A 22823-nucleotide genomic window follows, 5' to 3' on the forward strand; every position below is an offset into this window, starting at 1 on the left:
TACGCCTTTCTGCCACACCATTTAACTGTGGTGTCCTAGGAGGCGTCAATTGTGAAACTATTCCACACTCCTTGAGATAATCGTGGAATTCAAGACTTAGGTACTCTCCTCCTCGATCGGATCGAAGCATCTTGATTTTCCTGCCCAATTGATTCTCCACTTCATTCTTGAACTCTTTGAACTTTTCAAAGGTGTCTGACTTTTGCTTGATTAAGTAGATATACCCATATCTACTATAGTCATCGGTAAAAGTCACATAGAAGCGGTTCCCATCCTTCGTGGTTGATCTAAACGGTCCACATACATCGGTATGTATTAGGTCCAATAGACCTTCGCCCCTTTCACAAGTACTCGTGAAGGGCGACTTAGTCATCTTTCCAAGCAAACAAGACTCGCATGTGTCATCTTCCCTAAGGTCGAATGACTCCAACACTCCATTCTTTTGGAGTTGGGCTATGCGTTTCTTGTTGACATGTCCAAGACGACAATGCCACAAGGATGCTTTATCCATACTAGTGGAAGAATCAATATTCAAAACATCATTTCCTAAGTTATCAACAATCATAACGGTTTCATATATTCCATTACATGGTATAGCTTCAAAGTAAAAGACACCATTTAGATAAGCCAAAATAGAACCATTCTCATTATTAAAAGAAAATCTAAATCCTTGTCTATATAAACCATGAAATGAAATGATGTTTCTTGCCATTTCTGGCGAATAGCAACAATTGTTCAAATCTAAAACTAAACTATTCCTAAGCACTAAGGAATACACTCCAATCTTGGTCACAGGCGACGATCTTCTGTTCCCCATGATTAGATTGATCCTTCCTTGCTCCACATCCCTACTTCTTCTTAGTCCCTGCACATTAGAACAAATGTGATAACCACAACCGGTATCAAGAACCCAAGAAATAGCATGATTAGAATCGTTAGATTTGATTGTATATATACCTGCGAAAGATGGCTTGATCTTTCCTTCTTTGATCGCTTGCAGGTAATCCGGGCAGCTTCTCTTCCAATGTCCTATCTTGTGGCAGTGGTGGCACTCTGCCTCCTTCGGGTTAGAGCAGGGCTTGGCGGGATCAACTTTGGTCCCACTAGAAGAGGCACCATCTCGGGCTTTCACCTTGCGATAGTTCTTCGATGAAGCTTTCCTCTTCTTTCCCTTCCCTTGTCCAATAGCCAAGACAGGAGCAGCGGGCGGATTGGGAGTAGGTGCAACAGACTTGTCTTTGAAGTTGCTCTCAGCAACCCTCAAGAGACCTTGGAGCTTGCTTAGGGTGACCTCTTATTTGTTCATGTGGTAGGTCATTCTAAATTGATTGTACATCGGAGGCAAAGAGTGAAGCACCATGTCGATCGCCAAATCCTCACCGAAGTCAACATTTAACTTGCGAAGGCGGTCGACATACCTTTGAATCTTTTGCAAGTGCACGGTAAGAGATTCTCCATGACCCATCTTCGTGGAAATCATGTTAGTGAAAATCTCGTACCTCTCTTGTCTCGCGTTTTGGTGGTACCTCTCCAATAAGTCTTGGTGCATCTCGTACGGGTACATGTCCTCGTAGGAATTTTGGAATTCGGAGTTCATGGTGGCGATCATAATGCAATGTACCTTCGTTGCATCTCGCTCATGAGTTTCAAAGGCGGTGATTTCGGCTGGAGTAGCGATTTCGGTGTTGATTTTCTCGAGCTTCTCATCGAGGACATACTCCTTATCCTCATAGCGAGCAATGGTGCAAATGTATCTTATCCATTCGCTAAAGTTCGTTCCATCGAAGGTGACCTTTTGGCAAAGGCTCATCAACGTGAAGGAACTAGCAGCAGCGTTGTTTGCGTTCGACATCTATAATTAGAAAAGGACAAAGATAGATTAGAATAGGAATCCCTAATTATCACCCAATAAGAAATTAGGGCTAGGATCCAACAATAACATTTACATACTAGAAAAGGGATACCGTAATCTGACATGCAAATAAATTGAAGGTAAGTGAATGACGATTCACTAATTCTCCATTACGAACTTAAACTATTAGTCCTAAGTGTTTTTGAGAATTCCTAGGTTCGGATGAGATTCATTGAAACTATTCAATGGCATGTTTAAATCTCGATTAGCCCCTCTTGTTTGTGACTGGGATGCCGAGGATCACAAAGCGGGTGTGAATTACCATGCAAATTCACATGGCGCCTTCATTGTAACGATCACCTATTCGATGTGCCGGTAAACCACACACGCTCCATCGAACTATGATAAACAATGAATCACCCTTTGCCACCTTCGCTTAGAACCAATTAGTGTGCCGGTAAACCACACACGCTCCACTAACATCTTAGCAAGGTGCAAAGTGTAATTTCATGGGATTGCATCAATTCACTTTTCCTAAAGTAACTAGGATTGGGAAATTTTAAAATATGTGTGGTTACTTTGTTTTTCTTATTATACTTTTAATGAGAGGACGAGGTTGCCCTATCCTACCCGTTCGGCTAACGACCCTCCACCAATCAAGCAAGCGGTGGGTGTGAGTGTACACCCATTAAGCGCCATTTTATAGGCCGCAACCTTATACCCACCTTATAGATCGGCTTCGTGAATGAGGCCTACTAACGGTGAGACTAGCATTTAGTTATACATATATACATTATTCTAGTAATATCATATTATTATAGGGTTGTATTTTAAAACTTTTAAAATCTAGGGTTTGAAATTTAAGTTGTCTAAATTAAAACTTTTAATCACAAAAGTAAATTTCAAAACATGAGGGTAGGTTTTAAACATTTAAAACATGGAGGATCAAATAACAAATAATTCCAATTAACAATTAATATCCTAATTATCTATATTTGATTTATTCAAGATTTCTTTGAAAGATAATTACCAAAATAGTCAAATAATTAATTAATTATCATATAAGGAAATTAAATATTTAATTAGTTGATAAATATCCTTTTCTAGATCAAGATAATAGTCATATTTATCATAAAATCGGATTTAGGTTGATCTATGATGATTAAGGTAAGTTTCCATAAGATAAACACAAAGAAATCCCGAATCTGGTCATTCCTGACGCCTGGACTCGCCGAGTGCACAAGGGGACTCGCCGAGTCAGGCCTACTCGCCGAGTCCACCTTGGGACTCGCCGAGTCAGGCCTACTCGCCGAGTCCACCTTGGGACTCGCCGAGTCAGTGACTCAGAACCCTAAAAATCGAATTTTGCAGGTTTGTTTCAGTTAATCAAGCAACAATTTAAAGAAAACCAAGCTAGGCTCTGATACCACTGTTGGGTTTTAGCCATAAGAACTTTCCTATGTGCGCATGCAAAACCCTAATGCTTGGATCTAGGCTTTCTAATAAACATGCTTTGAATCCAAGACTTCTAATTACTAATTAGGCTAAATAACAACATTGAAACAGATCTAGAATCATACCTTTGAGTTCCTTGTTGATCTTGAGGTCTTGGAGCTTCTAGAGTCACAAATGTCACTCCTCTAATGGCTTACAAACACCAAAGCAAGGAGGATGATTTGGGAGAGAGGAAAGGGGAGGAATTTCGACCAGAGGTTCCTTACTTTTTGGTCAAGTGTCGAATTCCATCAGCCATAGGGTCTATTTATACTTGTAGACTCCTTAAGGGTTACAACCTAAACCCTAATTGGATAATCTTCTCTTAAGGCTATCCAAATCCATTCCATAGATAAGCATATGGACGATTTTAGCTATCCTAAACCTCTTAGAATTCGTCCATACCATATCCAAATGGATTTACAGTCTAAAGCTTAACTATCAAACAATTGACAGTTTATACCCCTTTATTTAATTAATCTCTTTAAGTCACCAAATTAATTCTAATTAATTCTATGACTTATATTAATCAAATAACAAATATATTATTCATTATATTATTCTCATAATATATTAATAATATTTACTCTCTCTTAATAAATCATCCTATCAAGTTGCTATGGTGAAGGCAACCCAAAAGGACCATGCACAACCGGGTCAAGTACTTGCCCAATATAGTTACAGCCTTAGACACTATTCCAACACTTCTAACTCCGGTGGAGCCATTCTATAAGGACACATCGCTGGTGGCTTAGCTCCGGGCTCGAGTTCTATCTCGTGATCCACTTCCCTTCTCGGTGGTAACTTCCTTGGTAACTCTGGCGGCATCACGTCCTTGAATTCTTCTAGTACTTTTTTCACTATCTCTGGCATCTCTTCATTGAGAGGGGTGGTTTCTTCTTTTAACGCTGCTAAGTATGTCATTTCTCCCTTCTTTAGTCCCTTGTTGAGTTGCAAGGCCAACAAGATCCGGGACTCCGTTTTGCTTCTTTCCAAGGGTACAATGTGTATCGTTGAATCCTTGGTGATACGCATGGTTTGATCTTCGAACGAGAAAGGGCGTACCTGGTCGAAGAACTCCATCCCCAAGACCATGCAATAATCATCCATGGGTACTACGGTTAGGTCGATAGGACCCTTCCATCCTCCGATCTCGATAACTACCCCATAAGCGACTCCAAGAATAGGCTCGGAAGGAGAGTTGACAGCTTTCAACCAGCCTATTTCTTTGGTGTATTGAATGTTCATCTTTTCAGCTTCATTTTTAGAAAGGAAATTATGGGACGCACCTGTGTCTACTAAGGCTTTAGTGACTTTCTCGTTTATACTAACTTTCACAAACATGAGTCCTCTTTCCTTCTTCGAGTGGGTCTCTTCTTTTGCAATCGAATTGAGGCGTTGCATTGAGCCTAGTTGTGCCTCGTCTCTCCCTTCCTTTTCTTCTTCGAAGACCATCGCATTGAAGCTTTTCTTCTTGGGACAATCTTTGATTAGGTGGGGGCCGTCACATAAGTAGCACTTGACTTCCCTTCGAGGTCCCCCTTCACTCGCCTTCCCCTTGAAAGTTGATGGTCTTGCAGCGGGTTTATCATCCTTCTATTGTAGCCTAGTTGTCGGTCTCTCTCCCCCGCTAGGTTTCCTAATCGGGGTATCTCTTCGGAAGTCCATAAGGTCTTCCGTTATTGCTATAGCTTCGTAAAAATCTTGGACGTTCCTTCTCTTGAGCTCGTTGTAAGCCCATGATTGTAGTCCATCTTGGAAGTAAAATGACTTGTCTTTCTCCTGTAAGTCGGGTAACTCCAACATCAAGGCGGTGAACTCTGCTACGTAATCTTTGATAGACTCGACATGTTTCAATCCTCGGAGTTTCTTCATGGCAACGTCCTCAGCATTATGGGGGCAGAATTGTTTCTTGAGTTGTCTCTTAAACTCATCCCAAGTGTCTATGACATATAATCCTTTTTCAATGTCGCCATGCTTCCGCCTCCACCATAGTGCCGCATTTTCACTCAAGTACAGAACGACGGTGTCTATTTTGTACTTGTCATCCTTTACTCCGATAGCATTGAAATAACATTCTAGGGACCAGAAAAATTCTTCAAGTAGTTTAGGATCACGCTTACCTCCATATTTTGAGGGCTTAGATGCTTCTGTGTGTGGTGTCATCTTCGTGACAGATCCTCCGGCTATCGCTGCTTTGCATAGCTTCACCTCATCTTCCAAAGCGTTTATCTTCTCACGAAACTCATTTCGCAAGGTGTTGACAAGTCCAAGGACTTCTTCCTTGATGACACCGATGGTCTCCTTCAATCCATCGCTTGTGTCACTTATCTCCGCAACGAACTGATCGACGGTATCCTTCCATTCAAGGATCTCCCTGACGTTGATCTCCGTCCTTGTAAGCTTGTTTTCTAAGCTTGCCAAGGCGTCTATCGATTGATCCCTCTTCTTGGACATCCTTCCTCTCTCTTCGACGACAGGGGGTAGGTTTGCTACTTCGCTACTTCCTGCTTCCGTAGTCATGATCTCTTGCTTGTACGAAACCTGGCTCTGATACCACGTGTCACGGGACAACACAATCACCGTGTGCCACTTAGTGTAACTTCGACTAAGTCAGGCTACGACACTTCTTTTGGATGTATAAACGACTAAGTAAGCAAGAGAATAAGGGTTTTGAATTATCTACAAACGAAAGAGAACTTCTATTAGAGAGGTCGAGAGAATACAAGAGAACTTCCAATGGTTTGGAGCAAATGAGCTCCTCCCTATTTATACTTGTCCTTCCTCCTCTTGGGAAGTTTCTAGATATTACTGTTGGGTTTTGAGCATTCTAACACTCCTAAGTGTACATGCAACCCTAATTACCTTGGATCTATGTTTTCTCTATTAAACATGCAAATAAGAACTTCCAAGGTATAATCCTAATCTAGCATACAAATCAATGAATGTAACAAGATAGAATACATACCTTTTGATGTAGCTTGATGTCTTCAAGCTTTAAGAGCTTAGCCCCAATAGTGTGGAAGCCTCAAGTGGAATCACAATCACCAAAACACTTAGAATAGCTTGAGAGAATTCTACAACTCATGAAATCGGCTAGCCCTTTCACTTCACACTCTAGTGTCCGATTTTGGTCAAGAATAAGATGCTTATATAGTTAGGGTTACACCATGTAAGCCCTAATTGACATGGCAACATGTTCGAGGAATCAAGGCAACGGGGCTAGTTTTTTGGTCGTAATTCGAGCAATCAAGGCAACGCGGATAGCTCCCCGGTTCTCCAAGAGGCTCGTTTTCAGGTCATCGTTCGAAAACCCAAGGCAACAAGCTCAAGAAAACAGGGCTAGTTTCAAGATTGTCGTCCAAGAAATCTAAGCAACAATGCTATTCATCATGTCATCATTCGACAAATTAACGCACCATGTTTGAGGCAACAAGGCTAGTTTTTGAGTCGTAATTCGAGAAATCAAGGCAACATGCTCAACGAATCAAGGCAACATGGATAGTTTCAAGGTCGTCCTTCGACAAATCTAGGCAACAATGCTAGTCATCATGTCATCGTTCGACAAATTAAGGCAACATGTTCGAGGAATCAAGGAAACATGGCTTTTTTTGGGTCGTCGTTCGAGCAATCAAGGCAACGTGTTTGGGGGTGGGCTCCTTCACGGGTCTAGGGGCTTGCATTGTCGGTGCTCGATGGTTGCTTCGTCCCTATGGCCGCCCCAATATTAGACGTCAAGGCAACGAGTATAGCACGCCCTGGTTGTCCATCAGGATAGTTTTCAGGTCATCGTTCAAAATATCAAGGCAACAAGCTCAAGGAATCAAGGCAACAGGACTGGTTTCCAGGCCCTCGTTCGACAAATCTAGGCAACAATGGTCATCGTTCGAAAAATTAAGGCAACACGTTCGAGGAATCAAGGCAACGGGGCTAGTTTTTGGCTCGTCGTTCGAGCAATCAAGGCAACGCTTTGGGGGGTGGGCTCCTTCACGGGTCTTGGGGCTTGCCTTGTTGGTGCTCGATGGTTGCTTCGTCCCCATGGTCCCCCCAATATATACGTCAAGGCAATAAGGAACAGCCCACAAGTTGTCCACTAGGATAGTTTTCAGGTCATCGTTCAAAAAATCAAGGCAACAAGCTCATGGAACCAAGGCAACAGGACTAGTTTCGTGGTCGTCGTTCGACAAATCTAGGCAACAATGTTAGTCATCAGGTCATCGTTCGACAAATTAAGGCAACACGTTCGAGGAATCAAGGCAACGGGGCTAGTTTTTGGCTCGTCTTTCGAGCAATCAAGGCAACGCGTTGGGGGGTGGGCTCCTTCACGGGTCTTAGGGCTTGCCTTGTTGGTGCTAGATGGTTGCTTCGTCTCTATGGTCCCCCCAAATATATACGTCAAGGCAATGAGGAATAGCACCCATGTTTTTCCGTTAGGCTAGTTTTCGGTTCATCGTTCAAAAAATCAAGGCAACATGCTCAAGGAATCAAGGCAACCGGGCTAGTTTCAAGGTCGTCGTTCGACAAATCTAGGCAACTCTTCTAGTCATCCGGTCATCGTTCCACAAATCAAGGAAACATGTTCGAGGAATCAAGGCAACGCGGCTAGTTTTTTGGGTCGTCGTTCGAGCAATCAAGGCAACGTGTTGGGGGAGGGCTCTTTCACGGGTCTTGGGGCTTGCCTTTACGATGCTCGATGGTGGATTCAGCAACCATGCCCTCCCCTATATATACATATTGCACAAAGAGCTTTGTGACAGGAACAGACATTGATTTCCCTGAGGATGCATAATTTTTCGTATGCACACGACGTCGGGGAAAATCAAGGCATCGTGGCTAGTTTCCAGGCCATCGTGGCTAGTTTCCAGCCAATGTGTGCGAGTAATCAAGGCAACGCTGCTTGTCATCAGGTCGTCGTTAGAGATATCAAGGCAACGTGTTCGAGCAATCAAGGCAGCGAGGCTAGTTTCCGGGTCGTCGTTCAAGAAATCTAGGCAACGGGGCAAGTTTTCAGGCCATCGTTCGACATATCAAGGCAACGGGGGACTAGCTAAGAGCCTCGATGTCGCTGGTCGCTCACCCACCTTTGGGGCACCTGTGGGGCGTCACTCCCACCCTTCCCCTATATATACATATTGCGCAAAGAGCTTGGTGACAGGAACAGACATTGATTTTCCATATCATGCATAATTTTTTGGAACTAGCACGACGTGGGGCAATTTTGGTCGCGATCAGGTTTTTTCATCGGTGAAAACGGGCCGCTTGCGAAGATCTCGTCGAGGAGTGGCTGGTCGCGATCTGGTTTCACCAAGCAAACGCAAATCTGGTGACCTTGGCCGATGGCCTTGCCTTGGCTTTGCCCTTGGTCGTAGCAGCCTCGACTTCGCTGGTCGCCCACCCGCCTTCGGGCGTCACTCCCACCCTTCCCCTATATATACATATTGCACAAAGAGCTTGGTGACAGGAACAGACATTGATTTCCCCCGGGATGCATAATTTTGCAAAAAACGTCCATAACTCCCTCAAATTAAGTCGGATTTTGACGAAATTTTGTGTGGATCTTTATTAACACGAATAATGTACGTTTCAAAAAAAATATTTTTTTTTGGTCCGTAATTACCCGGGGCACCGAAGCTTCGACACTTGTACACACACACTACCGAACTTTAACTTTCGAATTGGCAAAAACCCATTGAATGAAAGTTGCTCGAAATCATTGATTTACCTGGTAAATTTTCTTTCGTGATCGAGAAAACGTGCACGGATTTCGAGTTACCGATCAATATGTGATTTCGGCTAAATTTCATCGGGTTGGGTCGACTTTGGTCACCGGGTGGTCTTGTACTTCCGAATTAGCAAAAACCCATTGAATGAAAGTTGCTCGGAAACCTTGATTTACAGGGCAAAATTCCTTTCATGATCGAGATAATGTGCACGGATTTCGAGTTACCGAGCAAAATGCGATTTTGGCTAACTTTCACCGCGTCTTGTCGTCTTTGGCCACCGGGTGATCTTGTACTTCCGAATCAGCGAAAACCCATTAAATGAAAGTTGCTCGAAATCATTGATTTACCTGGTAAATTTTCTTTCGTGATCCAAAAAATGTGCACGGATTTCGAGTTACCGAGCAAGATGTGATTTTGGCTAACTTTCATCGGGTTGGGTCGTCTTTGGTCACCGGGTGGTCTTTTACTTCCGATTTAGCAAAAACCCATTGAATGAAAGTTGCTCGAAATCATTGATTTGCCTAGTAAAATTTCTTTCGTGATCGAGGAAATGCTCATGGATTTCGAGTTGTCGTGAAAAATATGATTTTGGCCGGGTTTCGTCGGGTTGGGTCATCTGCTCACCGGTTAATCTTGGCCGTATCTAGTCTTGGCCGAGTCGAAAAATCCCAGACGCTATAATTCTATTTAACTCGCCAAAATGAAGCCGGTTTGGCACGAATTGGACAAGGATAAAGGACCTTACAATAATAAAACCCGGTGACCGGGCCGTAATTCACCAACAACAGTGACGCGGCCTCCGATAAAAACACATAACAACCCAAGTTGATGACTTGCGCTTTACTCGGACCACCAATTATACTTTTGTTTTCTCATAACACGTCAAAAATGCCGAAAGAGCAACATATACTCATTTAATATGGGCATGCATCGTGTGTAGTGACTTCGACGGTGTTTGATAATTCAAGGCAACATGTTCGAGTGATCAAGGCAGCAAGGCTTGTTTTCAGGCCGTCGTTCGATAAATCCAAGCTTTCAGGTCGTCGTTCGAGAAACATGGACAGCATGTTGTATAAATTAAAGGCGCTCCATAAATCAAGGCAACACGCCAGCTTTCAGCCGTCGTCCGAGAAAGGCCGCCAACATTTTACTTTAACCAAAGAATCGTTCGTGAAATCAAGGCAACGGGGCAAATTTTAAGTCCTTCGTTCCAAACACCAAGCCATCAGGTTCGAGATATCAAGGCAACATGGCTTGTTTTTCAGGTCTTCGTTCGAAAAATCAAGGCAACGGGCACTGCTCTCCGCTCGTCGTTCGAAATATCAAGACATCATGTTCTAGAAACCAAGGCCACAAGGCTAGGTTTCAGGTCATCGTTCTAAAAATCAAGGCAACAAAAAAGGTAACAGGCCTAGTTTCAAGGTCATCGTTCAAGAAATCTAAGCAACAAGTTCGAATAATCAAGGCGACAAGGCAAGTTTACAGGTCGTCGTTCGAGAAAACAAGGCAAGATGTTGGGGCGGGCTTCCTTCACGGGTCATTGGGCTTTCCTTGTTGGTGCTCGATGGTGGCTTCGTCGCCATCAAGGCAATGGGGAGAGCAATCAGGCTTTCGTTTGAGATATCAAGACAACATGTCCTACAATTCAAGGCCACAAGGCTGGTTTTCAGGTCATCGTTCTAGAAATCAAGGCAACAAACATTGATTTGCCCGTTGAGCTTGTTGCCTTGGGTTTTCGAACGATGACCTAAAAACGAGCCTCTTGGAGAACCGGGGAGCTATCCGCGTTGCCTTGATTGCTCGAATTACGACCCAAAAACTAGTCTTGTTGCCTTGATTCCTCGAACATGTTGCTTAATTTGTCGAACGATGACCTGATTGTTGGGTTTTGAGCATTCTAACACTCCTAAGTGTACATGCAACCCTAAATACCTTGGATCTATGTTTTCTCTATTATACATGCAAATATGAACATCCAAGGTATTATGCTAATCTAGCATATAAAATAATGAATATAACAAGATATAATACATACCTCTTTCATGTGTAAAGTCTTCATGAAGCTTGAGTGCCAAGTGCCCCAAGTGTGACACCTCAAATGGTTCACACAACACCAAATACACTTGGAATAACTTGAGAGAAATCTACAACTCATGAAATCGGCTATCCCTTCATTACTCACACTAGTGGACGATTTTGGTCAAGAATAAGATGCTTATATAGTTATGGTTACACCATGTAAACCCTAATTGACATTGCCTTTCAATTCCATGATCCATGGGTACAAATACACCATGGAGCATCCATGGACCATCCTATGGGTTTTGGCCCAAGTTGATTATCCATGGAGCATTAGCCCACTATACAAGTATGGATGATTTACACAATCAACCCATATATTTAATTAGTCTTCTTTTGATCACTTAATTAATCCTAGATTAATTCTTGATCAATACTAATCAAATAATCTTATTATTCTTATTATTAATATACTAGAACTTGTAATATATTAATAACCATAAGTGTCTTATTTTTCTCATGATAGTCTTGTTGGATAAGGTGTCTAAGTCCATAACTATTTCGGGCTTGTACTTGACCTGACCCGGCATGGTCCATTTGGGTTGCATGGCACCATGCAATTGGATAGACTAAAATGAGAGAAATAACACTTGGAGATTATTAATATATTATAAGTTCTAATATATTAATAATATTATTTGATTAGTTTGATCAAGAATTAATTTGGAATTAATTAAGTGATCAAAGGATAACTAATTAAATATATGGGTTGATTATGTAAATCATTCATATCTTGTATAGTGGGCTAAGAGGCTCCATGGATTATCAAGTTGGGTTCTACCCATAGGATGCTCCATGGATGCTCCATGGGAGTTACAAACCCATGGGTCATGGAAATGAAGAGTCATGACACATTAGGGTTTACATGGTGTAACCCTAGATGTGCCAACACTATATAAGAGTCCCATTCTCCACAAAATTGGCTACACAAGTTAAGGAAAAAGAAACTAGAGGGCTTGGCCGATTTTGAGAAGTGTGTGTTATCTCAAGAGTCTTTCCAAGAGCATTTGGTGTTGTGTGAAGCATTTAAGGCATCACACTTGGGGTGCTAGGCTCACAAGGTTTCAAGGAACACAATCAACAACAAGGTAAGTTATTCTATCTATGATTCAAGTTAAAATTGTTCCCCATGTATGCTAGATAGGAATATAACCTTGGAATTCAACTTTGCATGATAATTAGACAAACATAGATCCAAGGTTATTAGGGTTGCATGTACACTTAGGAAGTGTTAGAATGCTCAAAACCCATCAGTGGTATCAGAGCCTAGGCTTGTTTGTTTGTTATTTGTGCTTAAAAGTTGAAGAAAGTCGAAAATCTTGCTGTCTGACTGATGGACTCGGCGAGTCCATGGGGAGGACTCGTCGAGTTCATGTGTATCTTCAACCTACTCGGCGAGTAGGTTTATGCACTCGGCGAGTAGGGTCGACAGAGTGCAGAATTTCGACTTGAGTTGCTGGAAATGGATTAGAATCATTACCCTAAAATGTTTTGGTACTTGAAAACTTGTTTTAGAAGGTGTAATGTCTTTTCTAACTCATTTGCAACAACTAGTTATCAAAATTACAAAGATTAAATGTGATTTTGATTCTTGAAAGTGTTCATATTCATATTCTTGTTCTTATGATGTTTAGATGATCATAGGAATTATTTGTAACCTATGTGGTAGATTAATTCATGATCATAATGTGTTTTAATGGAGTCCATAACTTGTCCTCAAGTTATGGAAAACCAAAAGTCTCTTGGATTAAAAACCATTAAAAGAACACAAGAGTTAGGAAAAATGAAAAGTCCTCATTTTATTACTCTATTAAACTCATAAGTTACAAGAAATGAAAAGTTTTGAAAGTTTACAAAACTTGCCCTCAAGTTTTGGAACAAGTAAAGTTAAGTTAAAACTTTAGTTCCAACCCCTAGAATTTTAAAAGTTAAAATTCAACCCTTATACTTATATTATTATGATTTAATAATTATATATATATATATGTATAAGAACAAAGTCGTCTTACCGCTAGTACGCCTCATTCACGAAGCCGGTCTATAAGGTGGGTATAAGGTTGTTGCCTATAAAATGGTGACTTAATGGGTGTCCACTCTCACCCACCGCTTGCTTGATCGGTGGAGGGTCGTTAGCCGAACGGGTAAGACAAGGACTTATTAATTCTCATTCAAAGTATGATGAATATTATAAAGTAACTAAATGTTTTATTAAATTCCCAATCTTAGTTACTTTAGGAAAAATGTGAATAAGGTGCTATTCCATGAAATTACACTTTACACTTTGATTAAGTCGTTGGTGGAGCGTGTGTGGTTAACCGGCACACTAACTTGGACTTAACAAGGTAGGTAAAGGGTGACTTAGGGTTTATTATAGTAGCGATGGAGCGTGTGTGGTTAACCGGCACATCGATTGAGTGATAAACTTTAAGGGTACCAAGTGATTTGCATGGTTACTTCACACCTCGTTTTGTGATCCTCGGTATCCCAGTCACAAAACTTGGAGGGCACACTCGAGATTGAAACATGCCTTGAAAAGTTCATTGAATCTCAAAGAATCTAGGAATTTCTAAGAACCATTCAAAAACCTAATACTAAAATATTGCGGTTTTCGTGGTGGAAATTGGTGAATCGTCATTCACCTACCTTTCAAATATGATATAGCTTAGATTACGGCATACCTCTTCTAAGTTATATTATATTGTGATTGGATCCTATCCTTAATATTACATTTGGGTGTTTTATTAAGGACTCTCTTATATCTAAACTAATCTTGTCCTCCTTCCTTCAGATGTCTTTCAACAATGCTTCTGGCTCTAATCCTAATGGCTCCTTTACCCTTATGAACTTGTGTGGGAAAGTCACCTTTGATGGATCCAACTTCAATGAGTGGATCAGAAACATCAGGATGATTACCCGCTACGAGGACAAAGAATATGTCCTTGACAAGGAGCTTAAGGAGATTGATGAGTCCACTGCAACTCCTCAGGAGATCGCTGAATTTCGGGCACATGAAAGGGATGCTACGAAAGTGGCGTGCATCATGACGGCCACGATGACAGCGGAACTCCAAAAGTCTTATGAGGATTTCTACCCTTATGACATGCACCAAGATTTGATGGAAAGATACCATCAAAGTGCAAGACAAGAGAGGTATGAAATCATCTGCTCCATGATAACAACCATGATGAAGGACGGGGAATCCGTCACGAGCCACATGCAGAAAAATGCAAAGGTATGTGGATCGTTTGCTGAAGCTTAATGTGAACTTCCCGGAGGATCTTGCAATAGATATTATTTTGCATTCCTTACCATCGTGCTATGATCAATTCCGCATGACATATCACATGAACAAGGAAGAAGTCACTCTCAGCAAACTTCAGGGACTTCTCAAGACCGCAGAATCAGGTCTTAAGGGGAAGTCGGTTGCTATCACTCCTACTCAAAACTCTACTCTGGTTTTGGCAATCGGGAAGAATCGATGGAGGAAGAGAAAGAGATCTTCGAAGGGTACCAAGGCTCGGACCCTTGATGGCTCTTCTTCAAGTGGAACCAAGAAAGGTTTCATTACTCCTTCTTCTGACCCAAAAGAGGCTGAATGCTTCTATTGCCATGAAAAAGCTCATTGGAAGCGGAACTGCCCAAAATACCAGCAAGATGTGAAGGATGGGAAAGTTAAACCCAACCATGCAGGTATTTACACTATCATTTCTAATAACTCACCCCATTCTAATTCTTGGGTCCTTGATACCGGGTGTGGTATTCACATTTGTTGTGACTTGCAGGGACTAAGAAGAAGTGAGGATGTGGAGCAAGGAAGGATAAACTTGATCATGGGGAATAGGAAAGCTATACCTGTTACCAAGATTGGAGTTTATACTTTATCGCTAAGTAGTGGGTTTAGTTTAGATCTGAATAAGTGTTGTTATTCGCCAGGAATGGCAAGAAATATTATTTCCTTTCATGCTTTGTACAAACAAGGGTTTACCTTTTCATTTAATAATGAAGTTGGTTCTATTGATGCTTTCTTTAATAATGTTCTTTATTTTAAAGCATTACCTTGTGATGGTGTGTATGAAGCTGTATCTGTTGTTGATAACTTAGGAAATAATGTTTTGTGTATTGATTCTACTAATAATAACTTGGATAAAGCATCATTATGGCATTGTCGTCTTGGACATATAAGCAAGAAGCGCATAGGCCAACTCCAAAAGGATGGAGTCTTGGAGTCGTTTGACCTAAAGTCAGATGATAGTTGCGAATCATGCTTACTTGGAAAAATGACAAAGTCACCCTTCACAGGTTCGTGTGAGAGGGGTGAAGGTTTGTTGGACCTTATACACACGGATGTGTGTGAACCATTCAAACATGCCACAAGGGATGCTAATCGTTATTATTTGACTTTTACTGATGATTATAGTAGATATGGATATGTCTACTTGATCAAGCATAAGTCAGAGACTTTCGAGAAGTTTAAGGAATTTAAACAGGAAGTCGAGAATCAATTGGGCAGGAACATTAAGATGCTTCGATCCGATCGTGGTGGTGAGTATCTTAGTTCAGAGTTTCTCGACTATCTAAGGGAATGTGGGATAGTCTCACAATTGACACCTCCCAGGACACCACAGTTGAATGGTATGGTTGAGAGGCGTAATCGAACCTTGTTAGATATGATTCGTTCCATGATGAGTCGAGCTACGCTACCAATCTCATTCTGGGGGTATGCCTTGGAGACTGCCGCCCATATTCTTAATCTAGTCCCTACAAAGAAAGTTGCCAAAACTCCTCACGAGATGTGGACTGGTAAAGTACCTAAACTAGACCACATCAAGATTTGGGGTTGCGAGGCTTTCGTGAGACGCGAGACTCATGATAAGCTCGAACCTCGAAGCGAGAGGTGTATTTTCATCAGTTACCCACAGCGATCCTTTGGTTACCTCTTCTACAGACCTAGTGACAATGTGGTCTTTGTAGCAAGAAGAGGAGTCTTTCGAGAGAGAGAATTTATAAGCCAAGGAGACAGTGGGAGGCAAATTGATCTTGAAGAAATTCAAGAATCAAGCGGTGAAGGAACTTCAAACTCTAGCCCTCAACTTGAGGAGGAAACTCCTGGTGAGCCAATTGACAAATCTGTACCTCTGAGACGTTCCACGAGAGTTAGGAGTGCACCTGAGCATTACTATGGATTCCATATTACTGCAGAAGGTGAGACACTTATTAGTGATGAAACACTAGTAAGTCAAGATGACCCTAACAGCTACGAGGAAGCCATGGCAGGCTCTGAGTCTGCTAAATGGAAAGAGGCTATGGATAGCGAGATACAATCCATGTATGACAATCCAGTTTGGAACTTGGTTGAAAATGTACCAGGTCGTAAGACAGTAGGGTGCAAATGGGTCTTCAAGAAGAAGACCGACATGGATGGTAAAGTACACACTTATAAGGCTAGACTGGTTGCAAAGGACTTCTCTCAAATTCCTGGAGTGGATTATGATGAGACCTTTTCTCCGGTAGCCAAGATTAAGTCTATTCGGGTTCTGTTAGCCATAGCTGCATTTCATGACTATGAAATATGGCAGATGGATGTCAAAACCGCTTTCCTTAATGGAAAGTTGGCTGAAGATGTTTACATGAGTCAGCCAGAGGGTTTTGTCAGCAACGAGTACCCTAATAAAGTGTGTAAGCTTGAGAAATCCATTTATGGATTGAAGCAAGCACCTCGCAGATGGAATCTTTGCTTTGATGAAAAGGTCAAGGAATTTGGCTTTTCTAGGAGTGAAGATGAATCTTGTGTGTATGTCAAGGCTAGTGGGAGTATAGTTAGCTTTTTGGTATTGTATGTGGATGACATACTACTCATAGGAAACGACATTCCAACCCTGCAGGAAGTAAAGTCCTGGCTTGGTAAGTGTTTCGCTATGAAGGACCTTGGTGAAGCTGCCTATATTCTAGGGATAAGAATCTTGAGAGATCGGAGTAAAAGACTAATTGGACTTAGTCAGAGTACCTACTTGGATAAGGTGCTGAAGAGATTCAGCATGCAGGATTCCAAGAAAGGAGAGTTACCCATCCAGAGTAACACCAGATTGAGTAAGACACAAAGCCCTAGCACTGAGGCTGAGATAGCAGAAATGAGTCGAACACCTTACGCTTCGGCTGTAGGATCGATCATGTATGCTATGACGTGTACTCGACCCGATGTAGCTTTTGCCTTGAGCATGGTTAGCAGGTATCAGTCGAACCCTGGCAAGGCACACTGGACTGCGGTAAAGAATATCCTCAAGTACCTACGCAGGACTAAGGACTGGGTTCTTACCCTCGGTGGGAGTGATGACTTGAGAGTTGTTGGGTATAGTGATGCTAGCTTCCAGACTGATAGGGATAATTTCCGCTCTCAGTCGGGCTGGGTCTTTACCCTAAACGGAGGAGCAATTTCTTGGAAGAGTTCCAAGCAAGAGACAGTGGCAGATTCTACTTGTGAATCAGAGTATATTGCAGCTAGTGAAGCAGCAAAGGAGGCGATATTGCTGAGGAACTTCATTGGAGACCTTGGAGTTGTACCAGCTATTAAAGAGCCAATGGAAATTTTCTGTGATAGTGAAAGTGCTGTTGCCTTAGCCAAGGAACCAAGGGATCACGGGAGATCCAGACACATCGACAGAAAATACCATTTCATTAGACATCGGATCGAAGAAGGACTCCTCGTGGCAAAGAGGATATCATCGGATGAGAACCCAGCAGATCCCCTCACGAAGGGACTGAGTAGGGTTAAGCATCTTCAGCATGCTCGGAGCATAGGGCTGAAGGATGATATAAGTTTTAGTAGTTAGATAACCCGGAAATTTGTAAAGTGTAATTGACATTTGATGATGAATAAAAGGTGTTTTGTTTATGAGTAAAGTGTTGCTATCTCTTGTCAATCGTTTACTATATTTCTTTTGCATGTTTTGACTTCCAGAATAATTTTGTTTGGTATAACATATTATTCAAACCTCCACAGTCGGTCATATGTTGGAAGTAGATATGAATCAAGACTGTCATGTTTGGTTGTAGAGGTCTTGGACAAGGCTACAACAATCATGAGTGCTCATAAGTTCTGAGCATTGGACTCAACCCACGCTCACTGGAATCACTTCATGGAATTTTATCTCGAGTGATCGTGAGACGGTAATATCATATAAGTCTTCAAACCTAGAGATATGATTTGTTACTTACAAGTTGGTTATGCATTGACTGTAGGAAACCGCATTGGTAACTCGATGTTATAAAACGTACTTTTGTCTGTAATTCAATAAGTGGTAGAACAAACATATGAGTCGAAGTTTATCTGTTCCTTCTTGGATTAGAAGCTGGTATCTGGGCCCCTTGATGATTTTGTTTTGACCCATGTACCGGGCCCGGTCAGAACTATGTTGATGTGTTCAATTAAGTTCTATGTCAAACAAATCGGAAATCGGGAAACAAATGCTGGACAATAAGCAAGACATGTTCCATGTATTTGTCCGGCTGATATCTAGAACAGAGGATTATATGATCACTTATCTTAAATGGCGTATCATTATCTTCTCAGTTCTGAGAGACCTTGAAAGAGCTACGATTGCCGGTCGGTTCCTGAAGTACTAGAGATATAGTTATTAGACTTATCCAAGTGGGAGACTGTTGGATAAGGTGTCTAAGTCCATAACTATTTCGGGCTTGTACTTGACCCGACCCGGCATGGTCCATTTGGGTTGCATGGCACCATGCAACTGGATAGACTAAAATGAGAGAAATAACACTTGGAGATTATTAATATATTATAAGTTCTAATATATTAATAATATTATTTGATTAGTTTGATCAAGAATTAATTTGGAATTAATTAAGTGATCAAAGGATAACTAATTAAATCTATGGGTTGATTATGTAAATCATTCATATCTTGTATAGTGGGCTAAGAGGCTCCATGGATTATCAAGTTGGGTTCTACCCATAGGATGCTCCATGGGAGTTACAAACCCATGGGTCATGGAAATGAAGAGTCATGACACATTAGGGTTTACATGGTGTAACCCTAGATGTGCCAACACTATATAAGAGTCCCATTCTCCACAAAATTGGCTACACAAGTTAAGGAAAAAGAAACTAGAGGGCTTGGCCGATTTTGAGAAGTGTGTGTTATCTCAAGAGTCTTTCCAAGAGCATTTGGTGTTGTGTGAAGCATTTGAGGCATCACACTTGGGGTGCTAGGCTCACAAGGTTTCAAGGAACACAATCAACAACAAGGTAAGTTATTCTATCTATGATTCAAGTTAAAATTGTTCCCCATGTATGCTAGATAGGAATATAACCTTGGAATTCAACTTTGCATGATAATTAGACAAACATAGATCCAAGGTTATTAGGGTTGCATGTACACTTAGGAAGTGTTAGAATGCTCAAAACCCATCAAGTCTATCCAAGTGCATGATGCCATGCAACCCAAATGGACCATGCCGGGTCGGGTCAAGTCTTACCAATTATAGTTATGGACTTAGACATTAATCCAACAGTCTCCCACTTGGATAAGTCTAAAACTCTTATTGCGTATGACTTCAGGAACCAACTGGCAATCGTAGCTCTCAAAAGCTTCTGTCGAACTCTGACGTTGTAGATGAACTCTGACCTTTGTCAATGACTTGTCCATTAGATAAGGGATCATATATCCTCCATTCTAGATATCATATGGACTGAGACATGGATTATAACCATTCTCTCTGTCCATTTTTTGTTTCCCGATTTCCGATTTATGACGATTGACTAATTGAACAAATCAAATCAGTCCTGGCTCGGCCGAGCACTTCCATTTGTCATCATCAAATCATCGAGGGGCCCACAAATATCGCTTTTATCCCGAAGGTAAAAGGAATGGATAAACTTCGACTCATATAGCTTGTTCTACTACTTGTTGAATCATACACAAAGGCACGTTTTATAGCACCGAGTTACCAAATGCGTTTTCGTCCAATCAATATACTATCAACTCATAGTAACAACTCATATCTCTAGGTTTGAAGAATATAAGATATTATCGTCTCATGATCACTCGTGATAAAATCCATGAAGTGATTCCAATGAGCGCGGGTTGAATCCAATACTCAGAACTTATGAGCACTCATGAGCGTTGTAGCCCTTTGTCCAACACCTTAGACCTCTACAAGCCAACCCATGACAGTCTTAATTCATATCTACTTCCAACATATGACCGACTGTGGATGGTTTGAATAACTTAGTCATTCCGGAAGTATAACCCAGTTTATTCGGGAAGTCAAAACATACAAAGTGAAACACAATAATAATTGAATCCAATATGGTATCAAAACCTATGAACATAAATAAAACACCTTTTATTTATCACCATATGATTACACATTATTCATTGTATACTGTTTCAGCTATCAACTTTATTCTTGAATTTAAAACAATAGTTGTCCCATGCTCCAAGCATGTACACTATGTTTTCTAAACACTATTCATGCCACACACCAAGTATGCATACTATGTTTGTCTATGATCTTTACTTTGTGAACTAGATCAATTGAACATAACTTCAATGATTCTCTTTTCACACTCCCAAATCCTTACTGCAAATGCAAGAATTCCAAATTCATGCCATTTACTAAAATCTGTTAGATTCTAAACTTATATGCATTGATCCTCTTGTAATGATTATGCACAAAGTCAGAAAGACTTGACAACAATCATTACAGAGTATTCCAAAGGAGATCAGCTCCTTGGAAACATCCTTCTTGCATTAAGTTTCCTAATCTTAAACAGATTGAAAATTCTAACTTTGAAACATTTCCAGATTCCATTTTGACTATCACTTCTGAACAAGAGTTGCCTCCTTCCAGATTATGTCAATATGGTCCTTCCAGAATTATCACTATACTTCCAACTGTCCTTGAGCAACCAATCTTTGATAAACCTTAGATTGTCCTCGACAATTGTTTAATCCCTTTAGTCATATCCAGTTCTAAACCTTTTCCCTTCTTAATGCCCTAGGCATTTGGAAAATTTTAGAAAGGATGAATATAGCACATGTAATCGATCCTATATCCGAAGCATATGGGACACGATTCATGATGTTGTTGGATTAATGTCTAAGTCCATAACTATATTTGGTAAGACTTGACCCGACCCGGCATGGTCCATTTGGGTTGCATACCATCATGCACTTGAATGAGAGAAATAAGACACTTATGGTTATTAATATATTATAAGTTCTAGTATATTAATAATAAGAATAATAAGATTATTTAATTAGTATTGATCAAGAATTAATCTAGGATTAATTAAGTGATCAAAAGAAGACTAATTAAATAAATGGGTTGATTGTGTAAATCATCCATACTTGTATAGTGGGCTAATGCTCCATGGATAATCAAGTTGGGCTAAAACCCATAGGATGGTCCATGGATGCTCCATGGTGTATATGTACCCATGGATCATGGAAATGAAAGGCCATGTCAATTAGGGTTTACATGGTGTAACCCTAACTATATAAGCATCTTATTCTTGACCAAAATCGGCCACTAGTGTGTGAAGTGAAAGGGCTAGCCGATTTTGATGAGTGTAGAATTCTCTCAAGTCATTCCAAGTGTTTTGATGATTGTGATTCCATTTGAGGTGTCACACTTGGGGCACTAGGCACTCTAGCTTCATGAAGACTTTCTTCTCCAAAGAGGTATGTATTCTATCTTGCTATAGTTATTGTTTTGTATGCTAGATTAGGATAATACCTTGGAAGTTCTTATTTATATGTATAATAGAGAAAACATAGATCCAAGGTATTTAGGGTTGCATGTACACTTAGGAGTGTTAGAATGCTCAAAACCCAACAGATGTCTCACATAAAGACTAAACCAGTCTTTTGCTATAACATTTCCATTTCTATTTGCCAAGTTCTCATAATTCAGATTATGAAAAGGGATGCCGTAATCATAATCGAATTTTAGAACGCAAATAATGGACTCATATACAAAATTTCCTTATGTTGAGCCATTCCAACATGAAATTCATATATATCCTTGACTAAATGATTAAAACCTCACGATCTAAGCTTATAGATTTGAGATGAAGTATAATTTCCTCTCTCTTAATTATAGCAAAACCACTTTTTCTCAATTGAAACCTTTTGTTTTCTATAATTAACATTGCTAACTTGCAATACTTATCATAATTATCATGCTCCCACTAACATGATGATTATTAGCATAACACTTATGCTCCCACTAGCTTTGACATGTACTCAGAAATTAGCTGACTTTCTTACCAAAGTTCAGATTTCTGATACTAGATTGTTTTGATAAAACTTTATCAAAATCATACACCTTCCCTTAGATAGCACACTTGTGTGTCTAAACAATTATGAAGAGGGATGTCGTAATCATAATGGTTAGACCTTTTTGCCACTTCTCCCAAGTTCAGGTTAGTGTGCCGGCAAACCACACACGCTCCACTAACGACTTTGAGAATGCAAATATCACAATTGCTATCTAGCTAAAATCTACTTAGTGAAAGTGTTTCCTCACCATCATTTTCATGAATCGGAGAGAAACCTTATGACACTTAGATTTAATGGTGTATGTGTTCTTATCCATGTGAATTGTCAAAACCATAGACACAAGACAAGGATAATGACAAATCCACACTCATAT

General features: G+C 40.7%; 1 protein-coding gene across 1 annotated transcript; it reads right to left on the reverse strand.

Annotated features, from left to right (window-relative positions):
• Positions 1-4039: 4039 nt before the first annotated feature.
• LOC145054660 (uncharacterized) lies at positions 4040-4801 on the reverse strand. Its single transcript, XM_079002897.1, has one exon. The coding sequence runs from the start codon at positions 4799-4801 to the stop codon at positions 4040-4042; it is 762 nt and encodes a 253-aa protein (XP_078859023.1).
• Between the last annotated feature and the right edge of the window lie 18022 nt (positions 4802-22823).

The sequence above is a fragment of the Lactuca serriola genome, chromosome 1 (assembly GCF_051521515.1).
Source record: "Lactuca serriola cultivar US96UC23 chromosome 1, Lser_US96UC23_V15, whole genome shotgun sequence".
Lineage (NCBI taxonomy): Eukaryota > Viridiplantae > Streptophyta > Magnoliopsida > Asterales > Asteraceae > Lactuca > Lactuca serriola.